The 21,904-nt window shown below is 31.3% G+C and overlaps 1 protein-coding gene across 1 annotated transcript; it reads right to left on the bottom strand.

Moving 5' to 3' along the window:
* Positions 1-14,650: 14,650 nt before the first annotated feature.
* LOC127732827 (uncharacterized) lies at positions 14,651-19,367 on the bottom strand. Its single transcript, XM_052242006.1, has 5 exons — positions 19,116-19,367; positions 18,049-18,339; positions 17,435-17,544; positions 15,189-15,375; positions 14,651-14,802 (listed from the first exon to the last, which is right to left on the bottom strand). Exons 1-5 carry the CDS (start codon positions 19,180-19,182, stop codon positions 14,651-14,653), a joined length of 807 nt encoding a protein of 268 aa, XP_052097966.1. The 5' UTR covers positions 19,183-19,367.
* Positions 19,368-21,904: the final 2,537 nt, after the last annotated feature.

Below are 21,904 nucleotides of genomic sequence, written 5' to 3'. Positions count from 1 at the left end.
TTGACCCAAACTAAAATCTAATTAATGAACTGGGTGATTAATTATCTTTACCATGTGGAATAAGACATGTAAGACTTGCTTACCCTTCCAGGAACAAGTGAGATCACCCTTGGTTTTTGATAGGGTTGGTTTTGCTCAGTCTTTAGTTTTCTATGTTGTGTTTTGTGTACTTCTCTTTGCCTTTTCTTCTTATATTTAGTTTTTTTTCTACTTTGAGTTTGTATATCCCTTCGGTATCTTTTGCCTCATTAACATATAAATTCAATACATACTTTTAAGTATGACTGTAGATATTCCTTCCCTGAACGCTAGAATAGATAGGCATGTATACCTTCCTTCGTCAGAAAAGCTTGCATTTTTTATTCGAAGATTCATGTCTTCTGTAATTTCGTATTTTGAGGATTCGATTAAGTTTGTTTCCATTCCAAATAACTTTATGTTCAAGTAACCAAGTAATGCTTGTGCATAAGTGGTTAAAATTACATTCTAAAATGACGTCTTCTTCGGGGATGGATTGCTGAATTTCATTAAATATTATGTCTACCAAAATATGAATATGAATAAAATAGATACAATTGCATTCATTATTTTGTTGTGAAATTATATTTCATCAGCTTTTATACAAATAAATTAGAGTAAACACCAATGAAAGAGCAACTCAAAGACATAAATAACCAAAATGCATTGAAAGGGCAACATAGTAGGTTCAACAATAAACAGATGACTATACATTTTATCAGACCTAGATAATCTCGAGAACAAAAATATCAAATTCAAAGATATGTTTTTCATTCACATGTATATTTGATAAGTTCTAAATTCAAAAGTAAACTGCAATTTAAATATGATAATGACCAGAATGAAAATTGTGTGCGCATTCTTGCGAACCTTGGCAGTTTTAACATTCATTTCCAAACAAATACGTTTAACATATTTTCAAAACTGTTTTGCAACAATTTAAGTCGAATTCATTACCCATTGCTGATATAAGTGAAAAGTGTGTAAACATAATACAATATTCTTAAGAATGATGGTCTTTCTCCGGCTGAACGACGCATCACTAATTTCTGTCTTTGTTTAAAATGTGTATAAAAGCAATATATCTGTATGAAAACAACGAGAATATTATAGTATCTAATAAATCAACACTATGTTAACATATTGTTCGTGTTCTTCACGAACATATTTAATTTTAAAAAGGGCATTTGCTATCAAATCTATTGTTAACAATCAGACTCAATTCTATTATTGAATATTTTGAGTTATAACATACGTTTATCAAAATAACAAAAAATCCGAAAGAATCAACTAAAAATGCATGGGCATGGTAAAATGTGTCAACATTTAATGTGCATTTTAGACTAAACGTTAATTAACCATCAATGACCTCCGAAGAATGCCGATGGTTTATGATCCGATATTACCGTACATTAAATATAAAAGGAATTTCAATCGCATCATGACGAATTTTCGTCTCCTGTTTGTTTTCATATCATAGACTAACACAAATTAAATCGCTGTTTTGACCTGTACAAGAATGAATTGTTGTGGTTCGAATTACTCAGAAAAATGGTTCTCCCTTGTTTCACTTTCAATGTTATCATTCTTTTCATTTTAGTTGCTAAGCACACTAAGCACATACTAAGGGTTAAATTTACACTTGCATGAATACAGATTCAAATGATTGATTGAGAGTTGGAATCTTAACGTCCAGTGGCATACAATAATTAGTTGAAGTGTTTGAATAAGAACGGAAACAAATATTGTTTGTTTTGGTTATTATTTAAGTGTAATAGATCACCACTTGACTTTCTACAAAACCTATGAAATGAGTAATACTCACAGAAAAAAAATTGTATATTTATAGCTACATCGTTATTCAAAAAAAGAAAAATAAACATCATATATACATTTTTATATACTTATATATGTTCAAAAAAGGTTTATATCTAATGCATATATACATATATGTAAACCTGTTTCACTTAAGAAGCAATGATAGTTAAACACTAACGATAGAAATGGCCACTAGTAAATGTAGCATAACTTGTCGATGGGTTGATATTTATCTATAACCCTAAACGAATTGGTAAACATCGAAGAGAGAGGGATCTGATAATATCCCCTGAAAATACAATGTTCATTTTTGTTTAATCCCGAACCTTCCCCTTGAGAAAAAAATACCTCTGTGTTCATCAGTTATTGCACCTTTGTACAAATACTAACTTGACTAGTCCATTTATTGCCATTTCACAAAAAAAAATATTTCAATCTATTCGTTCTTGAATAGCTATTTCTTATATACTTTGAAAACGTGTGTCCCTTAGTTCTACAATTGCCGTCAGCGTGTGAGTTTTAATTGGTTTAACCAGTGTCTGTTTATTTGGTCTCAATCATAATTTCTACGTCAGATGACTTTTTGATGCGTAATGATGTATTTAAAACATTTAATATTTCCTCAAGTTTTCCAGTTAACTATGAATACATCTGTAATTGTCTAGCATAGAACTATAAAATTTTACATACCTTTGCATAGTGAAAAAATTATAATAAAAATACTGGTCACATACATCCCTGTTAAGTCATGATAGATTTACATCCTGGTAAAAGGAAAGATGCAAGCAATGACAATTTATTTTAGCACTACTTTTCACAGACAAGGAATATTGCGACAATCATGTTCTATAGATACAAATTAAAATTACATTTCTATGAAAAACATTTAAAATCGTCGATGTTACTGATTTGTTTTATCTCATTCAGTATATCTAACACGAATCCATTAGATTTAAATAAATTTAACTTACAGTTGTATACATCGAAAAGAAATATCATTGTATTATGTCCCTGTTCACAAACTCCAGTTTTGACCTATTTGATGTGTCATCTATTATATCAAACAATAGCATGTTTAATGATGAACAGAAATTAGGTGAATTTAACACTTTATGAACAACGTCGTTAGTTGCTTTTTTTCATTCTAACATGATTTCATGATGCCTGTACCGTATGCTAGGTTAAAGATCCAACATCTTTATTTTCCTGTGTCCTGGGTGAACTGGTCTTGAAATCAAGACTAACTTTATTTTTTCGATTGTGTAAAAATTATTCTCCTCACTAGTGAAATAACTGTTCTCGACAAATGATTGGTCAAAATGTAGTTATGACGTCAAATTTTTCTTGGTTTCTTCTGTTTCTTGTCTTCTGACGTCATGACAAAAGGCGACCATGTCTGATGACGTCACATATAAAGAACACAATTTTCTGCAAATCTTTGAAAAGGAAGGATAAAAATCATTAGAGAAACATAGTCTACCACTATAACTCGTGTATTACGATATTTCTACACCACTCTCAACAGTTAGATTTAAATTATTTAAAAAACTCGGCAAGCCTCGCGCTTTAATTATTAAAATTTAACTGCTTCGAGTGTAGAAATAACGTAACATTTTTGTTGCAGTGGTGAAATCTATGTTTACATGATAAATTAATTTTAAGAAAATGACAACATCACAGTTCAGTTGTTTACCTTGCATTAAGAAGACTAATTGTCACTTGTTTTAGGGATATGAACGAGACGTTACAGATTTTAATTTTTACTATCTAACTTATTTCATAATTACAAGAGGCTCTTGATATGTTAAGGTAGCTCTGTTATCATTATTTTAAACTGGTCCATACAGAAAATAGTTAGACCCGTTAAATAGGTTTATTTGTTAACGGACAGAAAACAATGTGTACGATTACTCTTGTTGTTTGTTTAGATAAATGCTCTCAAATGCACACATAATGTAAAAACATTCGATTAAATAGTGGAATAAAATATATAACTGATCAGTGTGACTGCATAGTGGTATTTGATACCAATTACTGGGCCAATATGCAAGTAGTTTCTTTCAATAAGATATTCTAAAAGGAAAACGTATGAGCAGAAAACACTTTATCCCCTATTTCCTTCAGTAATATGCATTAAATATTAAAACCTGTGTAATCTCTTAAAGTAGTTTAATCTTTCTACCTACTAAAGTTTCCGTCAAAACATTGTCAATCAGGGACAATAACTCTAATGAGTATGGCTTGTGTGACCATGCTAAATCTTTTGTAGATCGTGTACTGATGATCTTTCTATCTATTATAGATTATAAGATCAGAGTCACAATTGCAAACCATGTACAAATCGTTCTTTAAGGACAATAACTCAAAGAGGGGGTTGTCTCATTGTTTTCGTTAACACAAACGATAGGATAATCTTGATATTTGAAATAGTTTTGTCCTGTCAGATGTTCTTTATAATTTTTGAAATAAACGACAATACTTGCACTTTAAAGTTATGCGACGATCGACAGACGATGTATAACGAGTGATAATAATAGTAAACATGGTCATTTACAATATTTAGGCAAGGAGAGTTTAATAATGGTCACTTTTATGCACGCAGGTCATTAATGCTACTTATTCATGTTTTTTTATTTCGTTTGAATTGCCTGTATAAATTAACTTGTTGATTTTGTTATCAGTAAATTAAAATCAAACTAAATATTATTTTCATTTACATATGCACATGGATGGCTCTACAATCTGTCGATACCTGTATCTTGGCTTTGCACTAGGTCATATTTTACTCTGACTGTTAATGAAGTCTTTACACAGATTTATATTATAGTCTTGGATGCATGATTGTTTATAAGTTGCTATTAGCTTTGAACTAGCTGTCAGTAACTGCGAGTACTCTCAGATACGTACCTAGTGTCTGTTTTGTTGTGGGGATGTACAAATACCCTCTCACGTCCGGTGTGTGTTTTTGTTAGATGTATTTTTGCTTTGAATCGATGTGATGAGTTGCATGAGCCCTTTCAACTGATTGTTATAGTTTGTTCTTATGTTGTACTGTTACACCACTGTCCCATGTAAGGAGAATCAGGAACCTGTAAGTCAGTGTTTGTCGTTTATTGCTTTATATCATATTTGTTTTTCGTTCATTATTTTGTACATAAATCAGGCCGTTAGTGTTCTCGTTTGAACTGTTTTACATTTTCATTTCGGGGCTTTTTATAGCTGACTATGCGGTATGGGTTTTGCTCATTGTTGAAGGCCGTACGCTGACCTATAGTTGTTAACTGCTATGTCATTTGGTCTCTTGTGGGTAGTTGTCTCATTGGCAATCATACCACATCTTTTTATCTTTATATTGATATGAAGATTGCTGATGGATTGCAAATGCTGATAAACTCAACGTAAAGTTTTAGTCGGTAAGAAGAGGTTCCAAATGCAAGAACAGTAAGGACTGTCTCATCTATGTGTATTGTGAATTGTTAACTTCTTTGTTCTTTTGTGACCTTTCGTCTTTTTACCATGACGTTGTCGGTCTCTCGAGCCACGTATTTTGAATGTCCCATTATCACCGTCTTCCTCGTTTGCCAACAATGGTTTCAAAAACGTACTACGCGTCAAATATTCAATCAATAAGGCAGTGATAAGAAAGAAGAAACGGGGAACATTTGCAATTCAATTTGATATTTCATTGGCATTTAACAAAAAAAACAGTATGAGGTAGATAAAAAGAAAAACAATGGTAATACAATCAGTACATGTAACATAACAATAAAATATATACAAGTTCAGAATATAACAAGGGTGTGTTAACATGTCCGTAATTTAGTTAGTAATTTTCTAAAATGGGAATTACGGTTCATGTAATTTTATAAATTAGGTAACGCAATGCATGTTTAAATTTATATATTTATTACATACAATAGTTTTCTTAAGGTAACATATCTTTTCAGTATTTGCGTTTTTAATACTGGTTCTCTGTAACTATTAAAACTCTTACATAGGAAGTGTGGCACACATGGTCATGGATTTTCTTCAAACTTCACACACTTACTAGTCTTGATGAAACAAACAAAAAATGGCAAAATTTTGGTTGCTATGCGATGACCAGTTTTACCTCTTCTGGATATCTATGATTTTAAGCTGAAAAAGACTCTTTTAAACATAACTTTTCATATTAAATAAATAAGAGAAAGAATAATTGTTTATGATTTTATTAAATATATGCATTTTATTAATGTAATTTAATAACTGATATTTTCATATCAATTTTCAATCATAATCACATATACCCCCCTTTTGTGTGGTTTGCTTTAGGTAAAAAATTCCCTTTTGAGGTCATTTTTGAATGCTCACCATATTTTTTTGCGGACACCTGAGTAAAAGTCAACCATGAATTCATAAATACCATAGTCTTATCTATGACGCGAAAAAGTAATGGGGAATTATATCTCATTATTTTGTTACCATGGATACAAAATGCTTAGTCTTAATTTTTTCAGAGAAAAAAAAATTGAAAAATTTTGAAAAAAAAATGTTTTTCAACCTAGTTCTGTAGTCAGAAAAAAATAAATAAATAGACAACATGTAGAAATTATTGTAATCATCACAATTTTAAACATATTCATATATAACGGTATTATAGTTTGAACTGTGTTGCTATGGAAACAATTTCATGATGATACACAAGTTTAAAACAATTTTGAAAAAGTTTCAGTTAGTTTCTTAAATGTGCACAAATATAGGAAAACTAAAACACTTATTAAGTTTCACTGTATACACACATGTGTATATATAAATAAGGGGGGGGGGGTAAGATTTTATAATTAAAGGTAATAATTTGATACAATTGAACACAATAAAAAATAGAACAAAAAGATTCAGATAATGATAATTGACCATCTAACCTTTCTTTCTATAAAGGAAAATATACCTACATTATGAGCTGTTTATTTTTCTTATTCATTCTTAAACTCAATGTTGAAATGGCAAAGCATGTATAGCCATACGTTTTGAATAATGTTGTATTATTGGATGATGAGTATCTATATGAAGATCATTTTTGAGGTGAAGTTGAAAAAAAAAACAATTTCAAAAAGGTCCTGCAATAGGAGTAGGCTTGGATGAAGGCAGACAATTAGAAATATCACTGGAAATCGGGATCAATTGGACAAGGACAGAAATTTCAACTAGGGAGCCCCTAAAAGAATTAACGCAAGGGTTCTTTAGCAAACAAATGGCGTAACCAGCCAGAGCGGGTACGGTCGGTCGTCGACCCGATAGTCACTGCTATCAATTCGTCATATTTTTTGTTTGCCGTTCTGGCCAGGGAGGATTTTTTTTTGAGATTTTCCAAAAAATTCAGTTTCCTACGAGGACCCGCGGAAATCTGTCAGCGGGCAGCTGCGGGTCTTACGTCGAGCTGCGGGGGGAAAATATAACATCTAGACAATTTTGATATAAGGGGTCCCACTGACTGCCTCTAGAGAGGGCGCGCTCCGTACAGTGTACATGCTTCAGTGATTCCATATGTTATCAACCAAATGTTTTCAATGAAAGAAGGGGTTAGGCCCTCAGGGCCCCCTGGATCCGACTATGGTATCACTATCTTAACATTAGTTATACATGTTATAGGCAATGGATTATTGAAATTTGAGAAAATAACAATTATCTTTATGGATTTTTAGCAGCAAATTAAAACATATTGACAATATGATAACTTTACACAGGGTGATGTTGAAAGAATTATATACATGTACATATAGTTTGATTTTTCACTGAAAGCCTATTACAGAAAGATGTTTTACAAAATAAGTATATTGTCTTTCTTTTAACAACAAAAAAATTAGATTTTACTATGAAACAGGACTCAATGTTTATAACATATTATACATGTGACTTTTTGTCTGTGGCTTTTTATCTGTGACTTTCTGTCCTACATTCTGATCGTTATCATGACCAGGAAAAATGACTTTATACCTATTTATATGTAATAGGCCTTGCGTCAAATTTATTGAAACACTTAGATTGAACCATTAGTTTTATAAAATAAAAAAATATAAAATGATTTTCAAATATATTAGCAAACGATAGATGTATTGACTTTCGGGAACATTTAAAACTAAGACAAGGCTCTGGCATACCTCAAGTTAAGTCCGCGAATATGTTTACTTATATTTTATGAAAATATTTTAAACTACCAAGATATCGTGCATGCAGGGGCTCGGGAATACCTCAAGTAGTCCGCGAAATGTTTATTTGTTATGCAAATATTTAAAACTACCAAGATATCATGCACTAGGCTCGGGCATGCCTTAAGTACTGATTGATTGTTAGTGTTTTAACGCCACTTTTAAGCGCCACATTTGGGCTTTTTTAATTTTTATTGGTGGAGGAAGCCGAAGTGCCCGGAGAAAACCACCGAACTTCGATAGGAAAACGGACAATCCTAGTCAATTAAGATTGGAGTCGAGTGCACCCGCACGAGCAGGGTTCGAACTCACAACCTCAGTGTTGACTGGCTAATGATTACAGTAGTAGAACTACTTAGACCACTTGGCCACTGAGGCCCCCATGCCTTAAGTAGGACTTTGAAATAATTATTTTTGTTATGAAAATATTAAAAATCAAACTATATTGGATTTATCAACTAACATGTATTTATGACCTACCGTCACACTTTTGTGTGTTACTTTATATTTGTGATCAAACGTGTCAAATTATAACCGGTAATATACAACATAATTTACAACACAGTTAAAACAATATACTACTCAATACCATAAAAAATTTTAAAAACCCAGTGCTCGTCACAGTACCCCAAACTGTTTTCCCCAGGTTTTTTTTATTATTTGATAAACACTTTACCATTCAATCTTAATGTTGTTTTTTTTTTATAAATTTTAAGCAAATCCTATAAGATATAAATAAGTATTATGTAGTACAACGATCAGGACACAGTCAACGTTGGTCAGGTCAATTTTTTTACCCAAAAAACATATAGTTTTCCTGGGTTTTTTTTAATAATATAAAATAACACAGAAATTTTCATCGGTTAGGTCATTGCTGTTGTTGGTCAGATCATTGTCAACGTTAGAAAGGTCACGTTTTCGGAATTTTCGGAATTTTTTAATATTTTTTCTATATTTTTTCATATACTTATATATTAAATTATATTTAACATCAATCCTTTAAGAAATAAAAAAAAGTTATTAGCATTTTCATTTGGTCATGTCATTGTCAGCATTGGTCAGGTCACGTTTTATGAAGATTTAAAAAAGTGTTCATATTATTTTCTTATATTTATGTATTAAATGGTCTAAATTTATTAAAATTCAAATTTGACATGACTCCTCTGAGAAATAAAAAAGTTATTAGCATTTTCGTTTTGGTCCAGTCATTAGTGTAACCCACCAAAGGGAGATGATTCGTATTGTGAGGAATATTGCACAATGATATTTTTTTAGAAATTAATTTCACATGTTTCTAGGTAGATTCCCCATAACTATTTTTGATTTTTGATAAAAACAAGAATAAAATTAATTGTTTTTGTGTTTCTTTTTAATAGATGTAGCCGCATAATTTCACAACACTACACCAAATATTGCATTTTTTCTCAAAAATCCCGACTTTCTCCGCTGTTACCATGGTAACCAACCAATATATATATCGGTTGGCATTATTTTTTCTGACTAGGCTAATAGGATCTACATATCAGCCAATTTTCAGAAAGATCGGTGACTATGTGTGCCGAAAAAGTTTAAGTGGTTACAGAGAATGACTATTAATAAAGTATCAATTACAACATAATTTGAAATATTTCGCACTAAAATAATTGTTCCTGTATCTTCACCTGTAATATATAATTCTGCATGTTCATTAAATTTCAAAAAAGAAATAAAATTAGCGAGGCATTTACATGTAAATGTATCCTAAGTGTGTATTTTTTTATTTTAGACGACGTGATGTATTTCAGTTTCATAACAAAAATCAGATAGCAAAATTTGAAAAAAAATTATATTCTTTCACATGATATATACAAGCTCTGCAGCGGCAATGGGAAATCCGCCTCAAAATGTACATGCATATGTATTATCATTTGTTGGAGGAAAACGACATCTTTATTCTTTCTTCTAATTTTAAGTAAGGGTGTAATTTGGAAATTATGTGCTTAGGTCAAAATAGTTGTCTCTTATTTGAGCTGTGTTTTCGTGGCATTTACCGTGACAGGTCATAATCACACATTTACGCTATATTTGTGAAAAGCTAAAATTGCAATGGTTTCAGAGGTGATATTCATTGAAATATACATAAAACATGCAAACTACATTGATCGTTCATCTCTATTTTCTAAATTCTAGTATAAGTCCTGGTTTGTGATTTACAAACACCATCCTATTATAACTCAAATGGACTTTAGATTTATTCTATAATTAATTTTCATATCATATTTTCTGATAAAGAATACATATAATATAACTACCTCTCGAAATAGAACACCCTTTATGGCTAAATCTGTATTCATAAGTAGTTTGCCTCTTTAATGAAACAACAAAATGTGACAGTATAGAACTCAGGCAAATAAATGTGGGTCACTCATTTGACAATTTAAATTCCATACATTGTATCGATATTGATCAACTAGTACTAAGTACACAGCGGGCATCTTGCCACATGTTATATATTTTTAACAACATTGGTTTATTTACAAAATGATTTTTGAGATAAATCACTTAGTTCGTATGACCTTGTCGTAGATTAAAAAAAAAACAAATAAAACGGCAACACAGATATTTAAAATATGAAAATAGAATACACTTCATGTAATTTGTTGTACAAATATTGATAGTCGATACAAAATATCTTTCTTTAAAATATGACATGTAATGGCATTTTTAAATCAAATAAAACAAGTACAAATAGTTAAAAATGTTTTTGCAATGTTTCTTTAATTTTTTACTGTTCGGAAAGTTAATACAGAATTCGGAACTTGCAGAGAATTATATTGGTGGATACAGTTATTTCGTCAGTCAGAATGAAAGAGTTTCAAGTGTAAAAGGGAAATATGTTTTTTTTCTTTGGATGCAACGGAACGGAGAACGAATTATTTAATGATTTTCGCTATTTAATCGGTTATCTACTTTGTTCAGTGTTCCATTATTTAAGAATTGGTAATCTTATTATGTCTGTTATCCGTGTAAATAGGCCAATACATGTACTTCTACATGTAACACTGAATTTAATTATACTGTAATTATGATAATTAAAATTAAAAAGTATTGAAATACGTCATGTGAAGGTATTTATGCAACGGTTTTCCCTTTTTATGTCTACATTATAGTTAGGATAATTATAAAATTATTGTTTTAGAATCTTCCATCCAGTGCACATAATTTGCCTCGTTCATAAATTCTATCATTTAGTGTGGCTGATGGCGACCTTTTTTCTATGCTTTATCGGTTGACCATATGAGTCGAAAAATAATTTGTACAGTGACACCTACATGATGTAATGTTTCATCAAGATCTAGGTGAATGCATTGGCATTTTTAAGAAATGAAAAAAATAAGTGTATAAGTATTAAACGAGATTACAACCATATCAGCCTGGCTCATTGCATTTAAAAAAAAAGTTGTAACACTCCTTTAGGATATTCTGTATCCAAGTCTGTGCTGTTTCGTTTTCATTCTGTGAAAATAATACAAAACTAAAATTATTATATCTCAAACTCTCTTGTTGGATCTAAATAATAGTACTTTTTTACAGTTACAATGTCCGTGCGGTTTTTGTTAATTCTTTTGCATTAACTTATTTAGCGCTAAATATATAGTGTTGGATAACTCTTAAGCTGAATTTATATCATTGCGGAAAATAAACTATAAACAATCAAACCAATACTTGGTAAATTTCATGCTTCTGCTTTTCTGGATTTTCCTTCATCAGGAATGTTCAAAGCGGAATATTTGTAAGCCAAGGATATATTTGAACAGAAACAGCTGAAGAGCTGGTATGGAACCAGTTTTGTATAACAATTAAAAGGTTTATCAAACCTGGCAAAAACAGCCACTAGTTACAAGGCAACAAGTTTGCTCTCAGTAGAATCCTCAGCAGATATTTCATTCTGAATTTTATTGAATCAAATTGGTCATATTAAAACAATACCAAGTAAACAGACCAATTAATAATCCCTTCTAAAAAACATTACATATGATTTTAATTGAGTATATTGGTCTATCGATATATTTTTGTATCATAAAAAAATATGCTATATCTTAATATTTGCAAATAATTGCCATGCAGTACCTTCGCCTCTGTTTCAGAACCATTTCCATGTGGCCCCACTTCGTTAAGTGACTGGGATTCCTCTATGTTATCTGTACAGTAAAATGACAAATTGTTCTTACATGGTCGTACAAGTAGATTCTATTCAAGTTCTAATTTCAATTGGTTACATTAAATCAGTTATTGGTCATAGATAACTTTGAAAGATAAAAATTTTTCTACCCTACAGCATATTTTCAGCTGTATCTTTTTGTTATAATTTTGTTTGTTACAGTTATACTATAGCATAAGACCATCACTAAACAACGAAATAAGGCAACATTAAAAAAAAAAAAGGTGAAAACACGATTTTAAGGAACATATTTTTTTTAAATTCTGATAGCGTTTTTCTTTAATAAAATTATGTGTTTATTAAAAATCTGATGATATATCTATACAGTGAACTTGAAAATAAAATGGCATTGTTAAATACTTGAACGTACTTGTAAATATGTGAGATAGCCGGAAGAAGGCACAGTTTAAATATATACATGTATCTTTATATGAAATTAAACTATATATTTTTTTTTGACGTTTACGTTTTTGAGATATTATATTTTCATGTTTATTATGAAATCTAGTTTGTAAGTTTCATCATGTTCATGTATGCCATAAACCCCTTAAAATTATAATTGTGCATTTGAATTAATATAGTATAACTGTATTCAATTGATAATTGGCCAATGTGGACTTCATTTTCGCAACTCCATGAATTGTTTATTATAGCAAACAAATTATATACAGTCCGCCAAAAGTTAAGCACCAACTAAATATAACTGGCAATATCTTTTTAATTTTTGCGAAAAAATTATTAATGTTTGGTGTTATGAATTCCCTTTAACATACACTAAAAAAATTCTTTAAGACCAAAAAGATTGAACTCCGATAAACCCGTCAAATTTTGTATTTTAAAGGTCATCTGCACTTTTACAAATACACTGTTATGATACCTTTAAATTATCTTCCTATTGTCCCGGGTAAAGGTGAAATTTGATCTTCATCAAGTCATTGTGTAACATGGCAAGGCGTAACTTATCTGTGGCTGAACGTTGGCAAGTAATTGGCATATAAAATGCCCGTAGGAGCACTAGGAGCATAGGTATCCATTTCAATGTTAATCACACCGTCATTGTCAGACTTTTACAACGCCATGTTGACACAAGAACTGTAAACGATAGACCAAGGTCCGGAAGACCCCATTTAACTACCCGTCGTAATGACAGACTGCTTATTCGTTGTGCTAAAGCCAACACATTTACTCCTACCACGCAGCTTAAACACCACTGGCTTTCAGGTAGTCATGTCAGTGTTCGAACATTGGTCCCTCGACTTCATAGAGGCAACCTAAGAGCACGTCGTGTTGTTAAGAGACCTGCCCTAACAGCCAGGCACCGTATAATCAGGTTTCAATGGTCTGATGACCATCGACACTGGAACATGAGAAGCTGGCAAAACATTCACTGGTCAGATGAGAGTCGGTTTCTGTTACGACCAGTAGACGGCAGAATACGAGTTTGGCGAGAAAATAAACCTTCCTATGACCAAAACATTTGCCCAACGACTGCATTCGGTGATGGGTGTGCTACAGTATAGGGTTGCTTTTCATACCTTTGTAAGCTGGATATGAATATTCTGCAGGGTAACATGAAGGGACAGACTACATGGATTTGGTGATTAGAAACATTGTAGTCCCTCATTTTGATAATCACCCATTTGCGTCAAGTTTTTGTACATAAATAGATTTCCTGAACTAAAGTTCAGAAGGCTTGTACAGAGTATGAGGCGCCGTGTTATGGAACTGTACCGTAAGAGAGGAAGTTACACATCCTGTTGACTCTAATATTGACATTAAAGTTGTCAAACATACCAACGGTTATTTGTAGAGAATTCGAATGATATTGGGTGATTAATTATTGAAAAACAAATCACAGTGAAACTTAAATTCCTTTTCTGATTTGTGTAATTTGCACTATATCTATGAATGCAAATTTAAATGCATACATGTAGAACCTGCCTAAGTGACCAAACTTAAGTTATGATTTGTTTATGGTATATGTTAGAAAATTTGCTACTTGAATATTTTCTCCTTTACGAGGAATAACTGGTTTTTTTTTTAAATGAAAACAATTTCGATGCAATAAAAATAGGTGGTGCTTAACTTTTGGCAGACTGTATATATCCAAGACATTATGGAAACATGAAGTTAGTGTTCAGTTTTGTTTGTATGTTTGTATTTTTTCTATTCTCATATTTTGATGATTCTTTCAGGAAAATTAAGTAATGAATGCTTTAAACATTATGGTATCGTAACTTGTGTATGTATCCTTTAATATCATTTTCGATAATTGCTCTTAGACTAGTGTTCATGCCAAACTAGTATTGGGTTTCTACGTCGTGACCACTCTTTTACCAGGTTGATCTACTGTGACCTTGTTTTAATTATGTACACCAGGTATAAACGTACTATTAAACAATATTTGAAGAAACTGATTCTTGAAGCATTAATACTTGCCTTCAGGATTTTTCTTTTCTTGTTGTAACTTGCAGAAATATTTGACAAGGATATAAATCATCAGAACACAAAAGATAACACACAACATACACACACTGATGGTCGTTCCTACTCCAAAACTATGTTCAGGAAATTTAGACCCTTGAGTGAAAAAGATTTTATCTATGTTTAAAATTATATTTTTTTTCTTACAAATAAATCTGTTTAAATCCGATAAACGAGCATTAAATATAATCATTATGCTATACATATTTATGTTTTACTATGCAAGGAAAACATTTTAAAAATCATATCAAACAACATTTGTCTTTTACATCCTGAAATAAAACAAATTCAAATATATGCTTTTCAATGTAAACTGTATTACTGTTCTGTGACGCGCACACAGAATGAGACATCAGGTATCTGCAGAAGCTTGTGTATAATTTAAATGCACCATACAAGATCTTCTTTTTTCAAAATTGATTTACAATTCTCAGATAGCCGTATGAATAGTTTTTATCTTATTCTTATAAGAACAAAATTACCATGATTGCAATTTTGCAGAGTTATTGTTTCAATCGCTTCGGAATACAAACTCCCAAACAGGCACATAACTGTCAGATTGCCACCACATAAGTCAGCAGCAGACTGTGATGTGATGTTAATTGTACCATGATAGAACCTGTTTGTCATGTGAACTGATTCTTGTTGGTTCGTAATGAGCATGTCTCCCTGCAATATTACAGGATTTACATCACTGTAATTTTACTTAGAACGCAGTATTTTCTTGCAAATATCTAAATATGTTAGAACAAACATTTAAAATCTGAATAAGAACCTATTTCAAAACTGGTTTTCATCATGCACAAATTCCTAATTGACTCACTAGTATATGCTCAAATTAGGGTATACTAAGTCAATTGAACTTTTAAAAGATGCCGATTTTGTTTGTTGATATGTCATTACACAATGTATATCAACATACATGTATTTTGTTTTTATTTAAATATATAAAGTCAAGTTGGAAATGTCTGACCAAACAACTGAACATAAACGTCAAAAATACCTTTATCACTTTGTTGCAGTTTCTTTCCTGATGAAGGTAAATCCAGAAAAGCGCTTCGGACACATGAAATTATTAAACGTGTTGTTTTCAATTTTTTATATTATTTCTTACCTCTTCCTAACTAATAGCATGTTATAGTCTTGAAGGTCTACTTTATATATATATAACTTAACATACATATTTTTGTAAGTTTCAATTTGGATTAATGTGCCTGAAATTAGTATTGATATTTTGTAAATTAGTAATACAAAGAATGTCATAATTCCGTTTAGGTAACACTATATATTTGCAATTTGTATTATTTATTGCATGTTACGGATGCCAATAGGAACTGGTTGACCGTTATGGATTATCTTAGTCACGCATGTCACAGATGACCACGGATACGATCCTATAGTTTTCACCACAATCCCGTCCTTTCGCGTCACATAATACGACTGATCACAAACTGTGTACTTACCACAAACAGCATAACTAGTGCCACTAGTTGTGCAATACCTGCTTATTCGTCAGTATAACTTATTAAAAATCCGCAGTTTTTGATAGAGTTCATGTTGCTAGTTTTGTATGGCTACAATGTTTGTAGTATTTTGTAGACCAGTTTGACATTTTGTTGTTTTTTTGCCTTGCATTGTTAGGTTATCGTTTATTAGTTTTGAGAGTACCTTTGCTAAATTTTTTTCCAAAATATTGCTAAGTGTATCAATGTAGGAATAAAAGAACTGAAGATAGAAAGTTGTCGCTGTTAAAGTTTTACTGGCGACGTTTTCATCTACAGTATTGTTATTCCAATTATAATTTTTTTCAAAAAGAAACGATACGTTAGAGTATGAAACAAATACATATTTGAAATTACATACAATTTCACGACACTTCATGAATGATTTTGGAGTCATACGAATGAAAATTATCACAAAAATAGTAGTACGTTACTTTTAAACTCAGATTTGGATAATATCACATCAATACCGTCTTTTTTTTAAAGTAGGTCTTGTTTTACTTTCTATGAAATTATATTTATCGTACATATGTTGATTCAAGCAACTCAATTTGAGCTCTTAACTCCTTAGTTGCAACAAGACTAAGGATTTGACAGCCAATTTGAGCCAATTTAAAACAAAAATCATACATAAAAATTACTTTATAATATATTATAAATATAATAATAAACCGCCATCCTGATCAAATATGCAAATATACATCCTTACCGTATCATACAATGTATTTGTTTTGTTTTGTGTCATCTTTATATACAAATAAGGAGATGTGTCAATGAGACAACTATCCACCAAAGTTCAAATGAAGTCGATGAAAGCAATAACAGGCAACCGTACGACCTTTACCAATGAGAAAAAAATCCATACCATGTGGTCGGCTTTAAAGGCCCCGAAATGAAAAATATGAAACAATTTAAATGAGAAAACTAACGGCCAAATTTATAACAAAATAGTTTACGAAAAACGGGAATGACAGACATGAACCAACGACAACCACTGAACTAAAAACTCTCGACTTGGGACAGGCACATAAAGAATGATGCGAGGTTAAACATGTTTATGAGCGCTAACCACCCACCCCCCTCTTTACCTGTGACAGTGGTGTAACAACATACAAACAAACTATAAAAATCAGTTGAAAAAGGCTTAACTCATCAGATGTACAAATAGAAATACATCTAACAAAAAGACAAAGTGGGCGTGGCCGGTTACTTGTACATATACTTACATTAAACATGGTTTGGCATTTTGGTACTGGAAAAAATCTGTTGAGATTTAAATGAACCATGATATCTCTACCAATAATCATCAACGAATTGTTTGTGCTTTGTGGCAAACCTTAGACAATGATAAAGGAATTTTATAATAATTATAATAATAATAGTATCAATGATAAGAAATAACTAGAAATAAATCATTGAAGATTAGATATGATTACCTAAATACAACTTTTTATGTTGAATTTGGTCTCGGAATAAGTCAAATTTCAACAATTCCAAACAAAACGTTCCAATACTCATTGTAAGGTTAAATGTATTTCACAATCAGTCCATTTCGTTGTTTGCTAATTTTACATTGTGTAGTACACACTTGTAAAATAAGAAAGATTGTCCACAAAAAAATAAATGTTCGTAAACAGCTCTTTAAATACCGAATTGATTTTTGCTGATGAATTTTTCAATTACTCAAGTTATATTACCTTTTTTGCCAAAAGATAGATGTATCTTATCGTTAAACTTTTGGTAGCCTGAAAATAATTAATTACTTATTCAGGATATGATATGAATTAGTTCGTTAATACGCCTTCTACATTGTATAGCAAAAGCATTTTACATGACTTACAAATGAAAATGGAACTGTTTATCTCCAAGACAGATTCGAATGAATAAACGTCGGACAAACACGTATATGATGTATTAAAATCTGATTTAGTAACATTCATTATTATGAGAGAGGAACCATCGTTTTCTTCCTTTCCGCTGTATTTATCTGGCTGGAACGAGAGACCATGGTGGAGAATAACATTTGACACTTTCATCCATGTAGTTTTCTGTGAACCTACTGCTGATGTATTGCAGAACAAAGTCACGTTTCTTCCATAAATAACAGGAAGGTCTTCAATCGTCCAATATACTGAAAAGATTTGAGTAATTGTTTAAATTATCGCTATACATTTGTAAGTTGAATGTATATAAATCTGTAGTTTTTTTTTCAAGTAACAAATACGTCATATTTGTTAATTCGCAAGAAATGAAGACAGATTGTTAACAAAGATATACAAAAAAAAATGCACTCACGAACTACTCCGAAAATTGTTATGAAAGATATAAAATATTGTTTTTCGACACGATTTATATATATACATGTATATTCCTTAACAAGCTTAGTTTTTTTAATGGTAACTACATTACAACATTTGCATCACTTAGTCTAGTTCTTCAAATTAATTTATTTTCGGTTTCTTTAGGTACTTGTTCTTAATAAAAACTTTGTGTATACCTTTGTTTTTACATTCCTGGTGTACCAAAAAGAGAGGCAAAAGATACCAAAGGATCATGCAAACTATAATATATAACTATAAATAAACAGACAACTCCATAAGGCTACAATCAATACCAAAATACAAACAAGATTTATTTCAAGTATATTCATTTTCTTGAAGGATTCGATTTCACAAAATACAATGAGCACCTTTTATGATTTATCGCAATTGATTTTGCAATACCGTTATTATTTACAATATTTGTTTTTCGCGGGACAGAAGTTCCGATTAGATGTCATCAGAGTAATCTCATTAATTTGTGTATTTTGATTCCTAAGTCCATGTATGTGTGGTACGCATATTCAAGTCACCATATCCCAAATAGTGACTGTGCCCAACTTCTTTGATATTATGAATAAAAGCTTACTTTTATTAGACAAGCCTGCCAATGCCATGGTATGCACACATAAAAGGAATATTACTATCCAATTCATTTAAGCAAAACTCATGAAACAGTAATGTCCCAATATTAACAAAATATCAGTATCTAATAAAACCTTAGTATTTAAAAAAATGTACATTCATATAAATTGTTGTTCAGTCTGGAAAAAAAATCATAGCACCACCAGGAAATATATCCAAAACCAGAAATGGTTAACCAAATTGCTCTGTTCGAATCATTCTGAAATGATAAACAATTAATGTTCAAATAAAGGCTATACACTATCTCAAAGTTTGTACGCGTCATATGTCATTTTTTTTATACTGGTCAATATCGCCGAGTGAAGAAGCGCCGTGTTGATGATGGTTATTATGTCCATGTACCAGTTGTACAACCGACAGTGTTATTTAAGCAACTAAGATAGTTGTATTGTCGATACTTTCTTGTTCGTTTGATGTTGTTTTGCTTGGTCAATTTTTTCATTATTATTTTCGGAAGTTTTTTTTTACTGTAATGTCCTTTCAAAAAACTAATCATAGTAAACACAAGTGTACATACAGTGACTTTATTGGTAGGAGAAAAAAAATTATTTTAGTTTCATTAAATGGACTGAAAGGAAGAATATTACATTATTATTTATTATACTTCACGTTAAAGTGCCATATTTTGATTGGCTGATACGAGGGTGTTAATTTACTCTATCACATGGCTTAGCGGGTGACAATTTTTTTTAAGACCAATCAAAAATCGATAATTTAAAGGACAATGAATTGAATTTACATCAAGTTATTAAAGACAATGCTCAAGTTCTACGTTTTGGCTCAGATTCTATTATTTAACTGTCAAAATAAAAAAATAAAACATCTTGCTCCACTTCTGTTGAATTTTCTAATACCAACGTAATAACGTTGTTATGTACGTGACGTCATAGAAAATACTTTTAAATAAAATTCATCTGTAAAGAACAATAATGATAGGACATTCAGTATAATAAATTAAATAACACATAGCTGAGAGGGTGATAGAGCAGATTGGTACCCCTCGAAAAAGCATTGTCAACCTTGGCTTCGCCGCGGTTGACAATGTTTTCTCGGGGTAACAATCTGCTCTATCACCCTCTCAGCTATGTGTTATTTATATAGTATTGTTTAAGACGAATTAACAACAGGAGTGTAAACGCTAAATTGTTTCGACTGCTTTACGTACTATGATTGCATTTATGTTGAACGTATGCAATATGGTGGTTTTACTACACGTCAACCTAATTTTATTAATGATGAATACAAATTAGATCAATGGCAAGGTCAATTCAACCATGTCAAGCATTATTTCCTCAGAATAATTCCATTCAACACATATAACCATGTATAATGTCCCTAGTTGCTTATAGTATTAGAGAAAAGGACCAAAATCACTTATCTTAAAATGTTCCATGAGAATGGGACCACGGTCATATGAACCTTGTCTGACAGACATGTACAATTTACAGCAATATATAAACCAAATATATTGGACCTATTGCTTAAAGTATCTGATAAAAAAAAAACAACAACAACAAACAATATCCAATGAACTATGAACAAAGGACAAGGTCAGATAAAACTTGCCAGTCGGACATGAACAATCATACCACATACCAAATATAGTTGACCTATTGCTAATAGTATCTGAGATACGCACTTAATCACAAAATGTGTACTCTTGATTATTGATCCACGAAAAGACATTGATGTCAGGTATTATTTTCATCTTAGACTATGCACATAACTGGTATATGTAATCTTCGTACTTGTGCAGAAGAGTTCAATGCATATTGTTAGGTGGCCAGACTGCTGAAACCACCAAGGAACGATGCCGAATGAAATGCCTAAATGTACATACTCCTAAATAAAGATAAAAACTTTAAATTTCAATTTAAACGTTTGTCATTATCAATTTCACATCTGCGAAATAACGGGTTGCGACATACTTCGTGTGGTCGGGAGTACAAAATACATAGATTTAATTATGTTTATAAGCATATTGTTTTCATGTAACAAAAATAGTCCGGTGATTTGTAATATAAAATATAGCGAATAGCTTATTAATTGTGAACATGCACACTGCATATAGTATAATGATAGCTTCTGTATTGTTTTGTATGAATGACGGATAGTATTGTTCGCTGATCATAATGTTACATTATGTTTTATTATCAAAAGTTACTACTCCCAAGAAGCGGAGCACCACAAGACAGTGTGCAATAATTACTTTGAGATAGAATTGAATGCATTTGTCTAAAAGATCGACCTACGATAGATCAACAGCTGGACAGGATAGTGCTACAATATAAAAAGCGTCATATTGATGTACACCTTTTTATATAACTTTTGTTGAGTTAATTCTTCAAAGATCAAAGGAAAAGTTATCCTTCTTGCTACACATGGAAAAAAGATGATGTTTTGCGCATATTTATGTCTTTTTTTCATTGCGTTTCTTAAAAAGAACAAAAATCAAAGACCGATTTAGATATTTGCAATTGTATTCTTGTGGACTTTTTAAGCATATGCCTTAGACATTATTATACCATTTTATGTTAACATATGATGTTCAGAATTGACCAGTTGAACGCAAAAAATAATAAATACAACTTGACTGTATGTGAATAGCGATGTTTATTTACAATATCGTGTTTACATTTACAGCTGTTCACATGACATAATGAGGCCAAGGTTTGTAGATTGGCACACATACAATGTAACCCACGTATTATTATTTATAAACGATTGTTGAAA

This window comes from Mytilus californianus, unplaced genomic scaffold (assembly GCF_021869535.1).
Source record: "Mytilus californianus isolate M0D057914Y unplaced genomic scaffold, xbMytCali1.0.p SCAF_29, whole genome shotgun sequence".
Classification (NCBI taxonomy): domain Eukaryota; kingdom Metazoa; phylum Mollusca; class Bivalvia; order Mytilida; family Mytilidae; genus Mytilus; species Mytilus californianus.
This window is presented reverse-complemented; position numbering and strand designations above follow the sequence as displayed.

Bases quoted from the DNA above. Each gene is read 5' to 3' on its own strand.
- LOC127732827 (XM_052242006.1), bottom strand. From the start codon at position 19,182: ATGAATTGGATAGTAATATTCCTTTTATGTGTGCATACCATGGCATTG. The intron at 17,545-18,048 runs GTAAGTCATGTA...TCATTGTCTAAG, and splicing joins AAACAGTTCCATTTTCATTT to GTTTGCCACAAAGCACAAAC. The intron at 15,376-17,434 runs GTAAGTATATGT...GTAATATTGCAG, and splicing joins AATGCCAAACCATGTTTAAT to GGAGACATGCTCATTACGAA.